Here is a 19822-nt window from a genome sequence, read left to right on the forward strand (position 1 = left end):
ATTCAACAAGTTGTGCAGGGAGCTGTACAAAACCAGTTTGAGAACCACTGCTAGAATTTGAAGATTTAAACTAGTGGTTCTCAAACTCGGTTTTCGGGGCCGCATGCGGCTCCCAACTACTTATTTTGCGGCTCGCACTAGACCTCAGAAAACCACCAAACATTGCTATTTTAGCTTTCATAGTCATATTCTTTAGTGATTTTCTCAAGGTTTCGTTTTTTTGCGGCTCCCTACACACTTAAAAAATACCATTTGGCCCCGACAATAAAAAAGTTTGAGAACCACTGATTTAAACCCAACGAAATCGAAACTGGAAACCGATGTTAGTCGACTGGTGGTGTTCAAAAGCAACTTCAACGGAGGTTTACGCTGTACTGTAAAATGTTGTTCTGCAGATTTTTTGCAGATTCATTATCTTAATTTTTACAAACTTGTGAGCCATGGTTTTCAGGTGGCTGAAAAATCAATATGGTACATTGTTTTCTGTTTGCTCTGTAAGTATCGTTAGCATAGCCATTTTTGTCGGAAGCCTGCATTTTTTCTTTTATTGTTTTTTTTTTCCTTGCAACCACCGGCACTGTGACAAGTTTTTAGATAGTCTATACTTATGTTACCTAATAATTTAGGTGAAAATGAATGGGGCGGAAAAGTGGTGCATGACCCATAGCGATCATTGGGTAAAATGTATTATAACTCAACTTCGTTTTTAAGGTCCGTCGCATTCGTTCAGGGTCATATCATTTTTTATTCAAAAGATGCCGGAGAACAATTACTAGGCCTATATCGTAACTGGCGGCGATATATAAATGCATGTACTCAAAAATAAGTGCAAGGTTTGTTGCAGCGCAGTAACAGGTTGGATGGATCCAGCACAGAAGTAAGTCTTTTTCTATACACATCTCCCACGGTAAGTACGACCTCTTGGTTCAGGTGGATTGTCACATAGAGTGTTGATGATGTAGCCTGTAGCACCTAATCCACTTCTGGTTCCTCGTCGTCCAAATCCTCATCGTTGTCAGTTTTGTGCCGCAAAATTCGAACTACGTCTTTTACAGGTCCACCACATATCGGACAAACAATAAACCTAAATCGTTAGCGTGTTGTTTACCTCCTTTCGAAAGTGGCCATAACTTATTTATTACTTGCTTATTCGTACTTAAACACTGTTTTTTTTATAACTTAAAAACAATGTATCACTTTTTTACAGAAAAGACTCTTTCTACCTGAACTTAAACTTTTAGTTTGTGTTTGTAGTACAGACAAATCCGGTGAATGCCAAAGCAGTCGTAAATCCCAACCGTAATCATTTGTTAGGAAAATCGTATGCGATTCGTATCGCATATTATAGAAGGGCTTTAACAAATTAGCTAATTATGATTTGTCTGTATTACAAACACAAACTTAAAAAAATTAGTTGCAGTGGTCCTTTCTGACCAGTTTTGCCTATAAGTCGATAAACGTAGCCTACCTCAGCTGTTGTTTCACCATGCACGTAATGGCACACCAGTTACACAGAGCCAAGTGACCACAAGGTTGAATTGTGCAATCGCGGATTCTTTCACGTTTAAAACACATCAAGCATTCCTTCTCATTTTCCTCGTCATGGACTTCGTCACGCTCGAATGCATACTTTTGTACTGTGACGTCATCGTCAGGATCAAAACTCCTTATTTGGCCTGAAATATTCGGTATTATTTTTACCGTAGGGGAAAACTAATATTTTCCACACCTGTTGAATGTTATAGGGACTGATAACTGGGAGGCAAAAACGCTGAAAAAACAATCGATGTTGAATTGTATTTGCGTGTTCGCTGTTTAGTCAAAGTATAATACTAAATATGGAAAAAACGTCCTAAAAAAGCAAAATCAGTCGAAGAAAAAATATGTTAAATAATAAACTGACGATACCATTTGCAGGCGAAATACATATTCCAAAGGTTTTACATCGATTGTTTTTAAAAATAATATGTTGCCTTATTTAGCATGTATAACTGCATGTGTGTGGTTTTAAACTTTTAACCTAGCAATTTCACGATGGTGGTCCTGCCATAAACATCAAATATCAGCCACTTCTGTCCTTGAATTGGAACGTCAGTGAACAGCGCGATTTTTGTTGATCCGTTTTTACTGTAGAACAAACAGCCCGATTGATCCAGTATAAATCCCAGTTGATCACCTAGTGGAACAAAATCATAAATATTTTAGGTTACAATCGTGTGTATGTTTAAACGCGGTTCTACCTTGCGCAGTTTCTACATCACGTGATATTTTCCAGTATTGGCCGGGTTTGGTTGACAACAGATCAGCGTTGTCAGGTAAATCCTCTGAACGAAGGGTGCTTGGGTTGAGGTTAGTTATTCCGACCCCCAGAGAACCTGGCGGTGCAAACAACTTTTATGTACAGCGATCGTTATACTATCTACGTAAAAGGTCCAAAGTTTAATAGCTGTTGGTATTCGTCTGTTTGTTTTAACTTGAGCTAGACCTGGGGTTCCCAAACTTTTTTGGTCTGTGGCCCAAATGTCTATATTTAATAGCCATTCGTGGCTCACCGCGTGCTGAAATTTGGGCAAAAAAAAAATAATAACTGAAAAACAGGCGAAATGGTTTCTAGCAATTTATTTTTAATGAGATACATGCTCCTGAAATTTTGCTACAAGATTTGGAATTCTTTGCAAATATTATGTTTTTCAAAACAAAGCGCATAATATTTGCAGTATAACAAAACAGTAGAATCTGTTTAAATGGCTATGTGGCACATTGAAAATGTCTTGGTGGCCTAGGACTGGGCCATGGCCCACAGTTTGGGAACCACTGAGCTAGACCATGCCTTCCTGGATAAACGATCTACCAAGGTGAGTAATACAGGGTTTTTACTGTCCCAACTATGACAAATAACCAAAGTGCAACTATCAAAATAGTTAATAAGCTTCTCATATTACTTACCAGCGTAGTTGACCTCGACCTTGCTGATTTCTAGGTATGTTATATCAAATGCACGTAATGAATGTGACGTGAAAGTCAACGCGTTCCAGAACGAATCGAACCGCTTGGCTGTGGTGCGCTGGGAATCCATTCGAACGTTTTGGCCGCACACGTCGTGAAAACAAACAGTACCTTCTGAACCCTTAGCAGCGTTAGTTCTCCTTAAACCTTGGTGCAGATTATTTTCGTCGTCGTTTTCACAGGGATCGTCATGTACCAAAGCGGACGCTCCTTGTTTGGCTGTTTCTTCGTCCACCACTGCAAGCTCTTCGACTTTGCCGAATAGATCGACCATTGGCCATAGCGAATGTTTCGTACTTAATCCGGTTAGAAATGTTCCCTTGTTTTCGTTATTGATCATGTAACTTACCGCACCGTCATCTGTAAAGAAACATGCTAGGTTTTTCGGAATTCAATTAAATTGTAAAAATTCCAACCTCTGCAAACAAAGGAGAAGATATTGTATTTTGTGGCATACTTTTCCTTGATTGGTAAAGCCCAAAAACGTGATTTGTGGCTAAGATCTGGAACGGCGTAACTTGGCAGGGACGAAAGATCGCACTTTCCGGGATTGTGGGGGGTAAAACCAAGACGAATACAGCCGCGCCAGTCGGGACGAATCTAAACAAGCCAGCAACATAAAGTGATCGCCATGCTATATGGATCTGTCTTTCATCACATACTTTGTTAAATCTTAAGTGTATCGTCTCTCCCAGCTTGACTGGTCTGTGTAGAAAAACTAGACCGTTGCAAAAATTGTTCGATTTTCGCGTTGCAGTATATCGGTCAAACGACAAAGCCACGTTGGAGCCGTGTACATGATGAAAGTGCATAACGTCGTAAAATCTGTGTTGAAAAGATGATAAAATTATCAACAACAGCATGCAGTCGCAATACAAGTTTCGGGGGTCTTACCTGAAACTTGTGTTGGTAGTTGAGGTTGAAACAGTGGTGATTGATGAACGATTTGACGACTTTGTGGAAGCTGTTCCGATCCTCGAAGAGCGGGTCGACCCAAATTCAAACACAGAAGAAATGTCAGAAACCGAAGATTTTAGATGAAACCCAGATCTTGTGTGTAACATTGGTCGGCTTTTTCGTGCATCTGAGTGAAATCAAAATTTCGTTCACAACAATAATTACCACCAAAGAGAGAAAAAAAAACATTTACAGCTAATTGTATACCTTTGACTAGCTGGTGAATGTTCCAGCCAGCGACATACTCCAAACGTTTGTGACGTGGTTTACGCAGGCGGCGTTCTTGCTCTGATAAAAATAATAAAATATAAGACCGCCACTTTAAAAACCTGTCAATCTAGTAAGCAACCAATTAGGCCTTTGTATTAGAACTCACCGATAATGTCCTCATCCGTGTCAATAAAATGCATATACGGCTTCTGTTGGCTTCTAATGATAATGTCAACAGCCATGTTCAGTAAAATTTTGAAAAACGAACTGCTTCTGATTTCTAGAACAATAAATAAACTGCTCACAGTGTTACCGAAACTTGTTACCGAAACACTGCAAAAAACAGCAACAACACGAACGTCGCATGTACCCGCATGTTGTTCTTACGATTGTGTCAAACGCTAGTCTGTGGCAATAAAGGCCTCTAAATCCTTCAGTGTTGTGTTTTGTCGCTTTTCGACCGCCTCGGCAACGGACGGGATTCCTTCACAAGGTAAATTAAAATCTACTGCTTCTAAGATGGTCACGTCCTAGTTTGTTTGCTCATTTCGGTCTTAACAAATATTACCCGCAAGTGTACGATTCTATGAACTAAGAATTTCAAGGACTTGGGTTAAACCCTGAAGCGTGAAAGCTACTTGGGATTATGTTGCAAATACGACAGTTTTGTTACAATCGTTTGATCATTTGTTCCCACGGCTCTGTTCCCAAGTACGGTAACCTGAACAACATTGACTGTAATGGAAAGTAGTACCGACTACCGATGTCCTAAACCTAAGGTCGCCAACCTGCTTTCAAAACATTTTTAAGGCTGCAAATACTTAGTAACATACCATCACATTCAATAAAACAAAACAATTGCAACGAACCTGAAATACTACAGATTTTATTAAAGTTCTTTTCCGGCTCGGTTATTACTAGATTTTTATTGTTGAAACAAGTTACTCTTTCAGTTTTAAAGTTTGGCGAACGCTGTCATAAACTTCCCACCTTGCACATCAAACAAAACGCCTGCAAAGGTATGCACGACTTTGCAACATGGGCAACCTGCAGCAACCTGTATGAAAAGTTTCCAACAAAATTTATTACGTGTTAGGCCTTAGCATCGAATTTAGACAGAAATAAAAAAATCCGCAAGCTAATAAACTTGTTTTAAGGATTTCAGCTTGCCAAACACGACTATTTCCAACTTTTGAAAAAACGTCAGCTGCAGTTACTAATACAGACTATGCGCTAATAACAATAACTACTTACCCTACGCTCTTATATTCGGTACACCCTATGCGTCATATGGTTTTTCGATTTTAAATCCCACAGGTACTGAAAGCAGAGTAAACAAAGCCAGGGCCTTAATTGATGCGCCAATTCACGAATTGTTTATTGTCTGACAATATAATTCGATTGTGTTGTAACAGAGTAATTCGCATTGTTCGTTGAAATAAGGTTCGGGTTACGAGCAATGAATTAAGAGGTGGAGGAATCACTAGTGTATTACAAGCCGGTGCTTGTGCAGGTGCGTTATGAGCTCATTGTGTATGCCTGTTACATTGTGTTCAATCCGACTTGAGACAATTTTGTCAACAAAAAGCATCCGAAAATAGTAAAATTTAATGGTAACTTTTTGTTGGAAACGTTTTTTCCCCCGCATAGTTGTACATTTATTACTATTTGGTGTGATCACCAGTCAGAGCCCCGAATAGGTGACCAACTGTCGTAGTTTACAACATACATAGGACACGGCTAAATTGGTGCCCATGCACAAACGTCGTGTCAAGTTTAAATCGAATGTGAGCCATTATCCAACCGAAATAACATTATCTCATCAAAAACTCTTGGGTGAAGGTGGATATAATGTTGCAACGCTCAATTTCGACATTTATGATCTAACAGAATCGCGTGCTAACGAGAGTTATTCGTTGTATTTGCCTCCATCTGAACTATCAAATTATGGCCACTGATCGAAAGTGATTTCGGCGCAGCACGAAACATAAACTTTATGCATAAAATCTGCATTATTTTGGACGGGGTGGTATATTTTTACGAAATAGAAATTTCCAAAGAAAGCCTGATGCACGAAACGAAGGTTGAATACTTGCACAGGTAAAGCTTGACTGAAATATTTCTACAAAATTAATGAAAAAAAATATAATAAAACCTTAATCCAGAATTAAACCAATTCAAGTGCCAAAACAAAAAATTGGCTTTATGAAGGTTTATAAGGCATTTTTCGACCTTAAGCCCAGCCTTTTGAAATAGAAACGAAGTAAATACACGAAAGAAGAAGTTTTGCGCAACATTAATGGCGCAACGCGGATATCACTTACACCGGCAAGTTGCTCAAAATAAAAAAAAATAAACTACAAGAAGCGTAAAAAAACAGTTAGTGTTCAAAAGCTTCAGCTGCATACTTGGGCATGCTGCAACAACTTTTACACGACCAGAAAAAAAGAATCTACAAACACTGTGTATCAAATAACTACAAAAAATCAAAACGAAGGGAGTCGCTAAAATAAATTAAAAAATCGCTGTTGAAAAAACGTAAACTCTGCATGCAGATAAGTGAATTCATACTAACTGACACTAGCGCTTAAGGAATATAAAAACTTAATATCGACAACGGCACAGGGACAGATCAATTCCTCGCTGATGGCTTCATTGTTGGTTGCTCGTGCTTAATGTGGCACCTACACATGACAGCAGGTTTTCTTAAACATCCTTGTAAACGTTTTTTGTGTGTGACTTACTTGTCTTAATTACATCACACGATATATATTTTGATTGCGACAAACCACATTTTCTACTCCCTCAAAAAACTGGAACCTTTCTATATCATATTCGGCAAAACAGATGAAATCCAAGTTACAGTGCGGGCGTATCGCGTTAACAATCAGATCAACTCGCCATCGCTCGTCGAATCAACAAGAAAACAAACCAATTCCTTGACTTCATGCTCAATGGAGCAAGTCGGCAAAACGGAAGAATTAACACTGAGAGGCTGTAAGTGTTGCACATCGGATGAACTTTCTTCAACGGCCTTGAAGCTTTCCCATTGCATTGCATCATTACGGTATGTCAAGGCCAGAGGTCCCAGTTGGTCATTTGATGTGGTTGAGGTGTCCATAGGCTCGTCGCGTGATGAAAGTCTCATGGAGTTTATTTCGTCTTCCGTCTCGTCCATAGCTTCGCCAACTACACGTTCATCGACCCGTGATGAGCCAAGAAACTTGAAGATATTCTCCTGGTACTGTAAATCACACACCATATTATTTGTGACTGTATATGTAACTAGAAGGGTGGCTTAGCACCCTTGAATATACACTATAACCTATTTTAAAACATAAATATATTTCCTATGCTTATTTTGTATTGGGTCCCATATTAGCCATCGTCTTTTATAACTTTAGTCGTTTCTGCAGGCAAAAACTCATGGGTCCCCACACATGCAAAGTTGAAAATAATGCAATTCAAGAGATAACCATGAGAAAGTCGGGTGTTGTAAGGTAAAACACAGTGATCGGCACTGGGCTTAAATAATAATACTATGTAGAATACAAACTATAAAATTAGATTCACCCCAGATATTGTTTGAAGTATGTCCTATTTAACGTTTTAAAAAACTGACCCATTTTAGGGGGCTAGTAGGGCAACTAATTGGGTTCGACACACAAACAAAAATATATATAAAAACCACAATGACTCAATCAACAGTACTGCAAAATTTCAGCCCAATCCGCCAATGTTTAAAATTTAGACCACTAGAGGTGTTTTGAGCAACAACCGTTATTGTTTCTGACGTCATAGGGCTGTCAACAAGCCACTAACTGCCATGGCGCAAAAACGACCACCAAGCAACCCACCAACGAGCAACATACAACTGGTTGCCCTTGTAACACTATTGTTCCAAAGAAATCTTTCGTTTGTGGTGCCCAGTAACATACAAATACGTTTTACGCTTTAGGGGCTTGTGGGGTAAATGTTAGGACTACAGGGTTGAACACAACAATCGACACCTATAAATGGCATACTATACAAGAAATCCAAATTTCAGCCAATTCTGACACTGTTTAAAAACTCACCCATTTTAGGGGGCTAGCGGGGTAAATACTGGGGTTATTAACAAAAACAAAGTGGGATGCACATTTACATGAATATATCTACCATCTGTGTAAATTTCAGCCAAATCCATCAAACATTTGATGGAAAAACGAGTCGGACAAACTTTGGGTAAACACACCGATTTTAGGGGGCGAGCGGGGTAAATACTGGGGTTATCAACAAAAACAAAGTGGGATGCACATCTACATAACTATATCTACCATCTGTGTAAATTTCAGCCAAATCCATCAAACATTTGATGGAAAAACGAGTCGGACAAACTTTTGGGGAAAAATACCCATTTTAGGGGGCTAGCGGGGTAAATACTGGGGTTATCAACAAAAGCAAAGTGGGATGCACATCTACATAACTATATCTACCATCTGTGTAAATTTCAGCCAAATCCATCAAACATTTGATGGAAAAACGAGTCGGACAAACTTTGGGAAGAAAAAGAAAGAAAACAAAACAAAACAATTCGAGTAAAATCAATATGTGTCCCCTTCAGGGAAGGGGACCCATAATTAACCTAAACCCAGGGATCAATATGTATGCGAAAAATGGTTTTTATTTCAATGCCATCAATTGACGATGTGGTTGTAAAATATACACCGTAAAAAAAACCTTTGGAATTCGATCTCTGTCTGATTTACAGTTAATTGACGACCAACAATGATTTCGGGCTTTAAACATGGTTTATAAAGGTCGTATGGGACATCGAAACGTTGGCATATTACAATAAAAAAAACTGCCGGAAGAGCTAAAAATTCTGTTGGTCGTAGTATAAGTTGTTCGTGAAGATGGAGAACTTACGTTTCGTGTGCTAGGCATCGCCTGCACTTGAAGATGTACGTTGGCGATCACAATGCGTATGAAATGCTTCACTTCGGAGGCGAACAAGCAACCGTTGTCGCGTATGGACACACTCAGCGACCGTAGGCTCGTCGATATGTTTTCAAGGTGTTTTTTCTGTTCATGAAAATGTGAAACTATGGTTTGAGTAGCAATTTTTGTTGTACATAGGCGAGCACTTGCGACAAGCTGAATTTGTTTGTTGAACAAACCATCTCTTATGCGTTTTTATTACCAAGGAGAAATGAAACGTACACGATCTGTACCTTTTATCAAAGTTTAATGTTTTGGGAGCCTGTGGGTTAACCGTTAAGCGACTAAGCAAGGCAATTTGAATCAAAACTTCCTTTATGCACAGCCTTTAACTTTAAATTTAAACCATGCCTTAATGTGTAAGATAGAGGTACAAAAACAGCATAAGTTACAAATGACAGCAAACAGCTGTTAATACGGTTTAACTTAAGCTATTGTTTCGTAACTAAGCACATTGTTAAAGGAAACTCAGATACACAACCATCCGTCACCACAATAAACACACACTTCCGAAATATTATTTATCACTTACCCTTAAGAGCTTGTTGGTTGGCACGCAACTCTTGATAGAAGCTTGCAATATTGCTATGCAAGCGTACAAGGTATGGTACACATCACGTGTAGATGCAGTGGGGTTTCTCGATTTCACATAAGCACGTGCAGTTTGAACTTCCAACTGGTTTGCGAATTCCACTATCGGCTGAAAATAGACTAACAAGTTAGAAACCGACTAGTTCAAGGCCTTGTCGAAGTGTGTGGATAAAGTAAGTCAGAATGAAAATATTTGCGACTATTTTTTAGCTCTGCTTGTGTCTTGATAATAGACTCTTATTAAAACGACTGTACCAGGTCTTGGAAGTGCAACACAATGTGCCATAAAATAGCAACAAACCGAAACAAAAGTTAAACGTTAGAGAGGGCCATAATTATTATAGCACGTAGCTAAAGGAGTACTTCCTTTTGGTATGGGGTTGAAACAGGAAAACATTTTTTTGTTGTGATTAGTGTAACTTAGGAGTTGATTTTTTTGCCGTCAACTCCAATATAGTTTTTGATGCCAACCACTACATGTATTGAAATCTCAACTAAAATGTCCATAATAAAAGGACTTACTGTCAGGTCAAAGTTCATCACTGGCGTGGGTTGATAAGGAGAGGATAATGTTGGGTTAAGAAATTTGTAAAGAGATGCTTGTGCAATGCTTCGTTTCAACTCCAGACAGCGTTCGTTGACTGTGGGAAAGGATGAAACAATGTAGTCCAAAGTAGGCATCTCTTCGACTATTTCTACCACTTCCCTGGTTGTGCGGGATCTCTGAAATGGGCATGGAAATTATTGGGTTGCTGCAAAATCTGATAAATTACAGGTTTTATGTGATAAAAACAGCAAAAGTTTAATTCAAGTCCACTTTCTCTGCCATACAGAAATGTGCATAAAAGTTTTTGATGTAAGCTATTTTCTGTCATAGTTCTCACAACACTATAATCACCCCGAACAGTGTGCACTATCTGCTGTTTACTTTTTATGTATTTCTCTATTCTTTTACACCATAACTACTGTTAACTACAATTTGTTCCACATTTAAGCAAAAAAACATAAAGAAATGGAACATGTGGAGTCAAAAAACCACTCCACAAACAGTGTCTGATACTTTTTGACAGCTTTTGTACACTTAATGAAAGATCAAAAAACGTCTTACCACTGATGGCCAATCATTCACAGCCAGAATTAGTGAAGTCAGTGCATTTTGAAAATCAACATGAAGTGAATTGCTGTGGGTGTTGGTGAGTAGAAGGCAGCATAATTTCAAGTATGGTGCAATAAAGTGGTCAGTTAATCTGTTTGTCCATCTTCTTGAAATCGTGGTTACCACCTTGTAAAATATACAGAGTTACTTTGCATACGATTTGTTATGCACCAAAGTTCAGTACCACAATAAATCAATTTAATATTGTGCAAAGTATTCCCACTAAATGTGGTCTTTTAACCGTAACTGCGGTGCGATTGAACTTGGCTTTACATAAACAATCAGTCATTCTAAGGTTGTTGTTTTTTATCTCAAACTATTTTAAAGTATATATATTTGTATCAGTTTAACTAACCTTGATAACATGTAACAAATTTTTTAGCAACACCTTCAGTGGGGGTTTCAGAGTTTTGCATCGTTTACAGATGATCTGCTTTTTAGTTTGTCTGAAAAGAAAGTACAAAAACTTCATGTGAAACTCGATCTTAGAGAATAAAGCTGGAAGTACAAGATGCAGGCACACAGTTGTGGCAAGCAGAGGCAGCAAGTCCAAATATGCTTTTAGCATGGAAATCACCATGCATTTACAGGAAGCCACTTGAATTTCTCTTAGAAAGCTAGATTAGGTGGGCTTTTACTTACTTATGAACAGAATGGAACATCTTTCTTTTTACACCAATGTTCAAAATTGCTTCATCCAATTGTTGCAGATGACAATCCATCACATTTTGGTCTTTTATTATGTGAGCACATCCGTTGAAAGCACATTTTAATAAAACATCATCGCTTGAGGTGCACAAAACCTGATGGCAAAAATGCATTGCATGCAATTTGACAGATTTACATGGATGTTAGGTACCTTAAGAAGAAAAGAAAGGGTTTCCATTTTTCCACACAACTTCCTGTGCAACATTTCCTTAATGCGACCTGTTCTTAATAGTTGAAGCATAGCAACAATGTTAGATCTGAAAAGCATACGAAATTACCAAAGTATGCAAATTAAATCATATACCATACATCTGTTACAGACACATACTTGTTTAATGATAAAGACTTTTCACAGTGATGTAAAGTATGAGGACAGTATAACGAACAAAAAGATTCTGAGTTGATCACATTTACAGGACAGTGAGTGTTGGGCAATGACATGCAATCGTCCTTGCTGCTTGCAATTCTGAAAAAAAAAAGATTTGTACTGTTGGCAAAACATCCCATGTATTTACTACCTTCAATGTAATTAAATTAGTTTAGTTTTAAGAGTTTGGCAAACCTGGATAAGACATCAAGATGCTCATTTTGTATTTCATTCTCCCTGTCGTCCTCTTCGTCACTACTATGATCAATGTAATGATTAAATCCACCTTTTTTTATGTTTGCCAGTAACTTTTTCTCCATGAGGTCAAGCTTTTCACTAAAATAAAAATGTGTTGGATAACAAGATTCTACTTTACATGAGGTGCCTACGCATGGGTACACAATAAGATTTTTTTAATTCTGAAAATAAACAAACAGGCCAGTAAATTTAAGCTGGGAATATCTGGTTATACAAGGAGACAAAGAATTGTAGCAAAATACTGTATGATACTGCAGTATGCCATAATATGGTGCATTGTTTGAGTAACATAAGAATGTAAGCCTCAACAAGAGTAAATGAGACCAGATTGTGTTAATTAAGACCAGAACGTGTTATTTCAATTACAAATGGTTATCCCAGCCTGAACAGCTCCAACGATCAGCATGTTCAAAGGTAAGCAAAATTATAATTTTTGCATGAAGTAATTTTATTTCCATTAAAACTGCCTAACATGGGGTAACATAAGGTATACAATGCGGTACCATGTGTTATTTAGCACCACCGAACTATTAGCATCCTTTTTAGACAAAACAAAAACAGGTGGAATGTATGCTAACTTTTTCTTTTTATCTCTGATCATTCTTTTCAATGAAAAGTGAAGCTTTCGACGTTTGGGCTCCAAAGTGCCATCTTCCTGCAAGAAAAAAATACAAGACACTGAATTATTACGTTACACCTAAACAATTACAAAAATATTACAGTATGCTATAATGTTCATTGATTGAAGGTAACAGTATGAAACAAACACTTACAATGTTTGGTGAGTTGTCAAGTGAACCATTACCCTCAGTAGATATACAGAGTTTTTTCCCATGCCTCGGAGTTATTGGTTGAAATGTCAAAGCTGCTCTTTGCAGTTTCTATGGTAAAGAAATTTTCAAATTGAAACTTGTAGCATCACTTAACACACAAGTGTTCTATTTACCTCAAGAACTGGAGATATACTGCAGTTTGATTCTTGTGATGAAAAAACAGTGCCTTCTAAGTTAAGACATGGATTTTGAAAATAAGGAGGAGTGCTGCTGCATGTTGTGGAACCGCAAATCTAAACAAATTGCAGTTGTTAAGAACACAAAATATATAAAAGGCACAAGCATGGCAAAATATAAAGCTACTGTTTGTTTAATTTTCTCTGAACTAGTTTTGTCTGTGATATTACACATGAACATTGACCAGCTTAAATGTTTGCATGCCAGGGCAATTTTAAAATTGTTCAAACAAAATCATATTTACCTCTAAAGAGTTTTGTTTCACAGAGCAAGGGATTTTTGATGTTTCAGTTGTTGTTTTAATCGAATTTCCAATAAATTCAGGTAAATCACCACTGTCCTCATCATCTGTGCTTTCATTACTGTTCATATCCGACCACAAAGGATTCAAATCACCATCAGCAAAAATGCTTTCACCATCTGAGGTTTCTGATGAGGAACATCCACTTGTGTCAGATTCAGTCTGTTCTTTTGCAGGAATTGAAACGCAAGAAAAATTTGCTTTTACATTATTATCAGAAGAAATTGTGTTTTCTGTCACAGTTTTCAAACAAGGTTGTTCATCGGTAGGTTTTGTATTTTTACCAGATACATCTTTTCCTTTCTTCAAATCACAAACAGCTATTTTGTCATGACAATTCTTCCCTAATTGTTGTGCAACATTGTTCTTCGAAGGGGAATTTCCATGCAAATTATCCATAATATCAGGCAAGTCTGTCCAAATGTTTCTGTCAAACTTATGACCTTGCTTAGCTGAAGATGGATAGTTAGCTTTTGTGGCTTGTGGTTCAAATGTAACAATGTTTCTGTTTGTTGTTTTTGACACTAAAATCTCTTTTTTAGTCACTGCCAATTTCGGCAAAGTGTTTCTTTCCAAATTCGGAAAAAGTTGATTTGGTGGCAATGAAACCTGATTGGTTTCCCTTCCAATAGAGCTAACTCTACCTTTCTCCATCTTATCATGTATGTTATTCTGCAAACAAAATATAGTTTTAACACTCAAAGCCAAATATTACTGTGAAAAATCACCAAATGATAACTAACATTTCTGTCTTCATCACAGTTGTCATCTGAATCAGAAATGACAATAATGTCATTAACAGTTACACAATCCTGAAAACAATGTTGAATATAAATATGTTAAACTGATTTGCTATAATCTATAATCTATAATCAAGAAAATTTGCACAAAAACATTAATTTTATTATGATGCAAATACTTAGAAATGCAGACATGAATGCTTTACTGACTAAACAATGTGGAGTTAACTTACCTACTACAAAACAACTTTACAAATATGACGTAAGTACCAAAAAGGCAATGCCATAACTGCATGAAGATGATTAGAAATGAGTGTTGTTTCACCTGTTTAATTTTTTTGGGCAAGGAGCAATAGAATGTATTTTCTCTTTCCCTTTTTATTGCTTTTCCACAGTTTTCAAACTGCTGCTGGTGATTTGCCTAAGAGCATTATATTACACAATGAGTTCAAAAAGTCTGTAATTTCAGTTAACAAATGGACTTTTAAAAAATAAACAAATAATTATTAGTACACAAACTAGCAACCAATAAAAGATTGTAAACCATTTTACCTGGTAAGCACTTGCAAGGGGCTGTTTCACATTGAAATAGTTGGTAATGGTGTTGCTGCCACAAAACATTACAAACTGATATAAATTATAATATAGACTGAATAAAGCACTACACTACACATTAAACACTCTTGGCACTCAGAAATCCCACACATGCTGTTCGCCACACAAACAAAGCACTACAATACGTGACACACAAGGGCCACGTCAGCTTTGTACACACATGGATTAAACAGGAAGTGACAGACAGGTTAGTCTCTTTAAATCATCTGCATGCATTGTTGGTTAACAGCAGTATACACAGCATAGCTTACCAGAAGCATATACACACAATGCAGTTTGCAATATGTTTAATAAGTGTCAAACCTTTGTTGAATCAAGTGCTTTTTAGGTGTAGTTCGAGTTTTGGGTGATTGTGCAAAGTTTTTCATGAGTTCTTGCAAAATCATATGTTATTTTAAGAGGTTTTGTTAATATGAAAATTACTGCTAAATTTCTCTGCAAATCAAAACATGTAAAAAAAGATTAGGTTTTTTTAAATCTAAACATGATTATTCAACACACATTCTGAAAACCAAAACAAAACACTATCAACCACAAACAGTGCACAGCTGAGGCAAAAACACAAAAACAAGGAATCAACCCAAACATGTTTACAATTAGTAAGATTTTGAGATATGAGGTCAGCAAAGTAACGCATACTAGTGGGTATATGAATTAAAGGGATCAAGCATAGGTACAGTTTCTTAGATAGAAAAACCAACTGATGGAAAGACAAAAGTTCGACAAGCCACAGGCACCAAACAAAAATATAGAAATATTTCTGTCGAGTGTCGACTAAACCAGGACAAAGCTTTTGAAAGGAAAATTAATTACAGAACACTACAGAAGCTAAAGCCTACAAAAATCGTTGCTTTAATGGTTACAAACCACGTCTTAAAAATTCCAAAAGTGTGATTTTTAGGAGTTGCTTCAGTTGCACACTGAGAAGTGAGAACAATTAAGTATTGCACAAAAGCTACCAAAAAAGCAAAAAGGTTGCAGCTACAACACGTAAGAGAGGTTAATTAGTAAACAATGGAGGAAGATGTGAAACAACATGGGCAGAACTTGGAATGGAAGTACTCGAAAGCGGTCAGCTGGTCACGTCTAAAACTGCGGGCCCACTTGGATCACTTGGCCCGCTTGGTCCAGCACTTCATGCAATTGAAAAACTGCGGGCCACTATATCCAGTGCTTGTCACGTCTCTCGCAAGTATAAAAACTGCAGGCCCGCTATATCCAGTGCTTGTCGAGTCTCTTGCAAGGAAAAACTGCGGGCCCACAATATCCATTGCTTGGCCCGTCTCTCGCAGGGAAAAACGGGCCAAGCGGGCCCGCAGTTTTAGACGTGACCCACTCCAAAGTCGTCTACATCATTCTGCATTAGTGCATTCAACATCAACACAACTCACAATCACAATCTCACAGCAACGTTAACGGTCAGTTAAGGTAAGGGTAATGGGTAACTTCTATAGTTCTGCCCAACAAGCAATGTAATATTATTCAAAAATCACGCACAAAAATCGCAGCACCTGTAATATAAACAATCTTTACGAGTTGTCCACAAATTATTCGGAAGATAGTCGTCATCCGCAGGATACCCGACGGAACTTACGGAAACGATACTAATTTGCGGAAACTCCGCCAAAATTTAATCCATATTTTTGCAATCAGAGGACATTGTTTGAAATGAATATTATGACACAACTAACGTAACACGCATTTTAAACAATGCCATAATGTAGCTTTTTTGGTTTACACCAAATGCTGGATAGACTCCAGGCATTGCTGCGAAGATGTTTGAAATGTAGATTTTTCACTAAATTAAAAAAAACGAAAAAACAGCTGTTTTTGGCTGTTTCAGACAAGAAGAATAGAGCGGAAAGTGTCAAACATCTAATGGGGGCGTACTCAGTGGTGGGATTGAGCCGGTTCGCACCGGTTCTATAGAACCGTCTCACGAAATTTTATGAGATCAGCGAACCGGTTAGCATTACTGGTTACTGTCCAAGGACTTTTTGTAACAGAACCAACTGAAAAATATGACTTTTGTGATAAAACCGGTCGGCAAAAAAATTGAATCCCACCACTGGGCGGACAGGACCCAAAAGTTATAGAACCACTGGTCTAAACTAAAGGGTATGAGACTATAAGGTACACAGTAGTTTATAGACAAAAAACAGAGACCGTTAGTTCCTGGCATTCCTGGTTAACACTCTGGTTCCCAAAATAGTAGCAGCTCGTGTTTATGTCATAAAACATAAATGGAAAGTGTTGGGTGACAAAGCAACCGTAGCCTACATGTTGTTAAATTGGTAAAATATTTACATTTACAAAAATATTCGGCATTCAGTGGATAATCCGATTTTTGCGGTTAAATACTGAGCAACAGGGCTTACGGCAAGAATTTGCACAATGTGCGCCAAAATGTGCAGGTCGAAATGTGCGCACATTTTTCGAAAATGTGCAGGTGCCAAAATGTGCAGGTTAAAATGTGCGCACATTTTTCGAAAATGTGCAGGTGCCAAAATGTGCAGGTCAAAATGTGCAGGTGCCAAAATGTGCAGGTTAAAATATGCGCACATTTTTCGAAAATGTGCAGGTGCCAAAATGTGCAGGTCAAAATGTGCAGGTGCCAAAATGTGCAGGTCAAAATGTGCAGGTGCCAAAATGTGCAGGTCAAAATGTGCAGGTAAAAATGTGCAGGTGCCAAAATGTGCAGGTCAAAATGTGCAGGTGCCAAAATGTGCAGGTCAAAATGTGCAGGTAAAAATGTGCAGGTGCCAAAATGTGCAGGTCAAAATGTGTAGGTTAAAATGTGCAGGTCAAAATGTGCAGGTCAAAATGTGCAGGTGCCAAAATTTCTCCCTTTCATACTAAAAAAGTCTTTCTGTCCCTTTCACACAAACAATTTTTTGTCCCAATTACATAATTATTATATATCTTTCCCTGCATTTTTATTTTAAATAGTGTTCTGTGCAAATCAATTAACTTATATAGGTATGTTATTTTTCTTGTTAAATGCAGTGGATTAAGTTTTTTAACTGAACAGAATATGACCCTTCAGGGCAAAAATAACTGAAAATACAATGTGGTTTCAAACAAATGCAGTGGTAAATAACTGATGCCTATATAAATGGTGAGAACTTATACTTTTGCATTGCACATCCATCATTTTTTTCATGACATCTCAGTATTATCCTTTTCTAAACCCGTTTTGTTACCATTGTACATATTTTTTACCAAAAATATAATACAGAATGCCCACAGCGGTCTCAAAAAAATATTTTCCCTATCCTAATATTCTTTCTGGCTGTTTCAGTCTCTTTATCTCTCTAATTGTTCACGCCAGATTTAGTTTGTTTATTTATTTGCAATCCCACATGAAACATACACCTTTTTCGTTCATAATGGCAATCATCTAGTTTCTGTATATTAGTCAGGAAACAATTACAAATTTTGCAAAAGCATCTAATGATATTTTGGTGTATTATGATATTCCTACAGTAGGTCTTTTTAGCCATCTGGTCCACACAATAGCAAGTCAGAAGCAATAACATGAATGTTTTAGCAAACTTAAAATTAGGGCATCACATCAAGTATTTGTGTGGGTTTCAAAACTAACCTAATTAAATACCCATATACCAAGTTATGTCATGTAAATGAGCCTCAAACAAATAAAAAATGTCAAACATTAAGTTGGGCAACTGTGTGGTTGTCCTTTTCTTTTTGAATGTTGTCATTTGAGTTTCTTCCAAAGACACATATATAGTCCTTTTGTCAATTGTGCAGTATAACCCAAAGGATGGAAAACTTTCTAATAATTCATTTGTTTCATTGAATAAAAATCACTGGACAGCTGGGTCTTTGACTTGGTTTTGAGTTTAATAACAGTATACTCATATGGTAGTCCAGCAACTTCTAGAATTTCACATATGTCTTTTTTGGAAACTCTGTGAGGATCAGTGTAACTTTTGCAATGCAGTAAAAATCTAGCTTGTTGGCTGGCCGTAAACATCCTGTCAGGCATTTACGCACTTTGTAAAAGTTGCAGTAACTCATAAAAGGATAAGCGAGACCTCCAGACTTTGGCTCCACTAAAGAAATCAGCTGGCCCTGTGGTCGCATGGTTGACAACATGCTGACAATTTTGATAACTTCCGTAAACTAGTTTTTTGCCTTGAAAAAACATATCCTCATAAATACTCTGTTGTGTTTAACTCTTTGTTACTTATCATAGCAATTTGACTTGTGTTTTCTGCACCAGTTTCCTTGGTGGTTATGATGTCTAGCAATTGTTTTGGTGCCTTGAATTTTTCTTCAAATTACCCTTTGTTGACAGTTTAAAATGAGTAACTTTGGAAAAAAACATGATCTTTGTTCAAGCTTGACCTTTCGTCTGTCCAGAGTTCCTGGTCGAGGCCAAAGTCGTTGAACATCAGTTCAAAGATACAGCCAGTTAGGAAAGTTCTATTTTTACCAGACTTTAAATCAATTAGTAATAAACTTTATGCACCCTTTAATATGTTAGGTAAAATCACTTGAAAGCGTTTAAAGAAGTACTAAAAAGATAAAACGTACATTAAATACTCTCCAACAGCACAATCACAACCACGTAGTAACATTATACAGGGTAGATGCATAAATCTGACCATACAAGCCCAGCTTTGTCATTTGCTTGCTCTTAAAGCACCAAACTCAATGCAAGCATCCGACAAGCGTGTAGTGTTAATCAAGCGTGACGGAAACAATAGCTGGACTGTCATATGAGTATACTATTGTCTAATTGTAAAATCTATAGAAGCTGGGCAGGCTACAAGCTAACAGGCCTTAAATTAAAAACAATAAAGTCAAACCGATTGAGGTGACGATCGTGTACATATCTAGTCTGAAAAACAGTGTTTCCTATTTCCTGAATGCTAGATAATTTCACGCTTTGCCATA

The 19822-nt window shown here is 37.4% G+C and overlaps 2 protein-coding genes across 2 annotated transcripts; both read right to left on the reverse strand.

Moving 5' to 3' along the window:
- Window positions 1-536: 536 nt before the first annotated feature.
- Window positions 537-4415, reverse strand: LOC145222118 (protein neuralized-like). The gene is given in 9 exon segments (XM_080088147.1): window positions 537-1084; window positions 1469-1676; window positions 2021-2176; window positions 2241-2375; window positions 2947-3366; window positions 3423-3606; window positions 3669-4090; window positions 4171-4251; window positions 4340-4415. Coding segments are annotated over 9 exon segments (1794 nt in total). The 3' UTR covers window positions 537-972.
- A 1770-nt stretch (window positions 4416-6185) lies between these two features.
- LOC145223381 (uncharacterized) lies at window positions 6186-15354 on the reverse strand. The gene is made up of 18 exons (XM_080089803.1): window positions 15203-15354; window positions 14837-14891; window positions 14610-14705; window positions 14288-14356; window positions 13488-14216; window positions 13180-13299; window positions 13007-13114; window positions 12812-12888; window positions 12171-12311; window positions 11937-12074; window positions 11760-11865; window positions 11543-11703; window positions 11256-11346; window positions 10853-11026; window positions 10267-10467; window positions 9686-9853; window positions 9082-9237; window positions 6186-7417 (listed from the first exon to the last, which is right to left on the reverse strand). Exons 1-18 carry the CDS (start codon window positions 15283-15285, stop codon window positions 7061-7063), a joined length of 3030 nt encoding a protein of 1009 aa, XP_079945929.1. The 5' UTR covers window positions 15286-15354; the 3' UTR covers window positions 6186-7060.
- Window positions 15355-19822: the final 4468 nt, after the last annotated feature.

Source organism: Phallusia mammillata, chromosome 4 (assembly GCF_965637545.1).
Source record: "Phallusia mammillata chromosome 4, kaPhaMamm4.hap1.1, whole genome shotgun sequence".
Lineage (NCBI taxonomy): Eukaryota > Metazoa > Chordata > Ascidiacea > Phlebobranchia > Ascidiidae > Phallusia > Phallusia mammillata.

Coding starts and splice junctions, on each gene's coding strand:
- LOC145223381 (XM_080089803.1), bottom strand. CDS start 15,285: ATGATTTTGCAAGAACTCATGAAAAACTTTGCACAATCACCCAAAACT. Junction 12,075..12,170: donor CATCTTGATGTCTTATCCAG/GTTTGCCAAACT, acceptor TTTTTTTTTCAG/AATTGCAAGCAGCAAGGACG. Junction 11,866..11,936: donor AAGTCTTTATCATTAAACAA/GTATGTGTCTGT, acceptor TATGCTTTTCAG/ATCTAACATTGTTGCTATGC.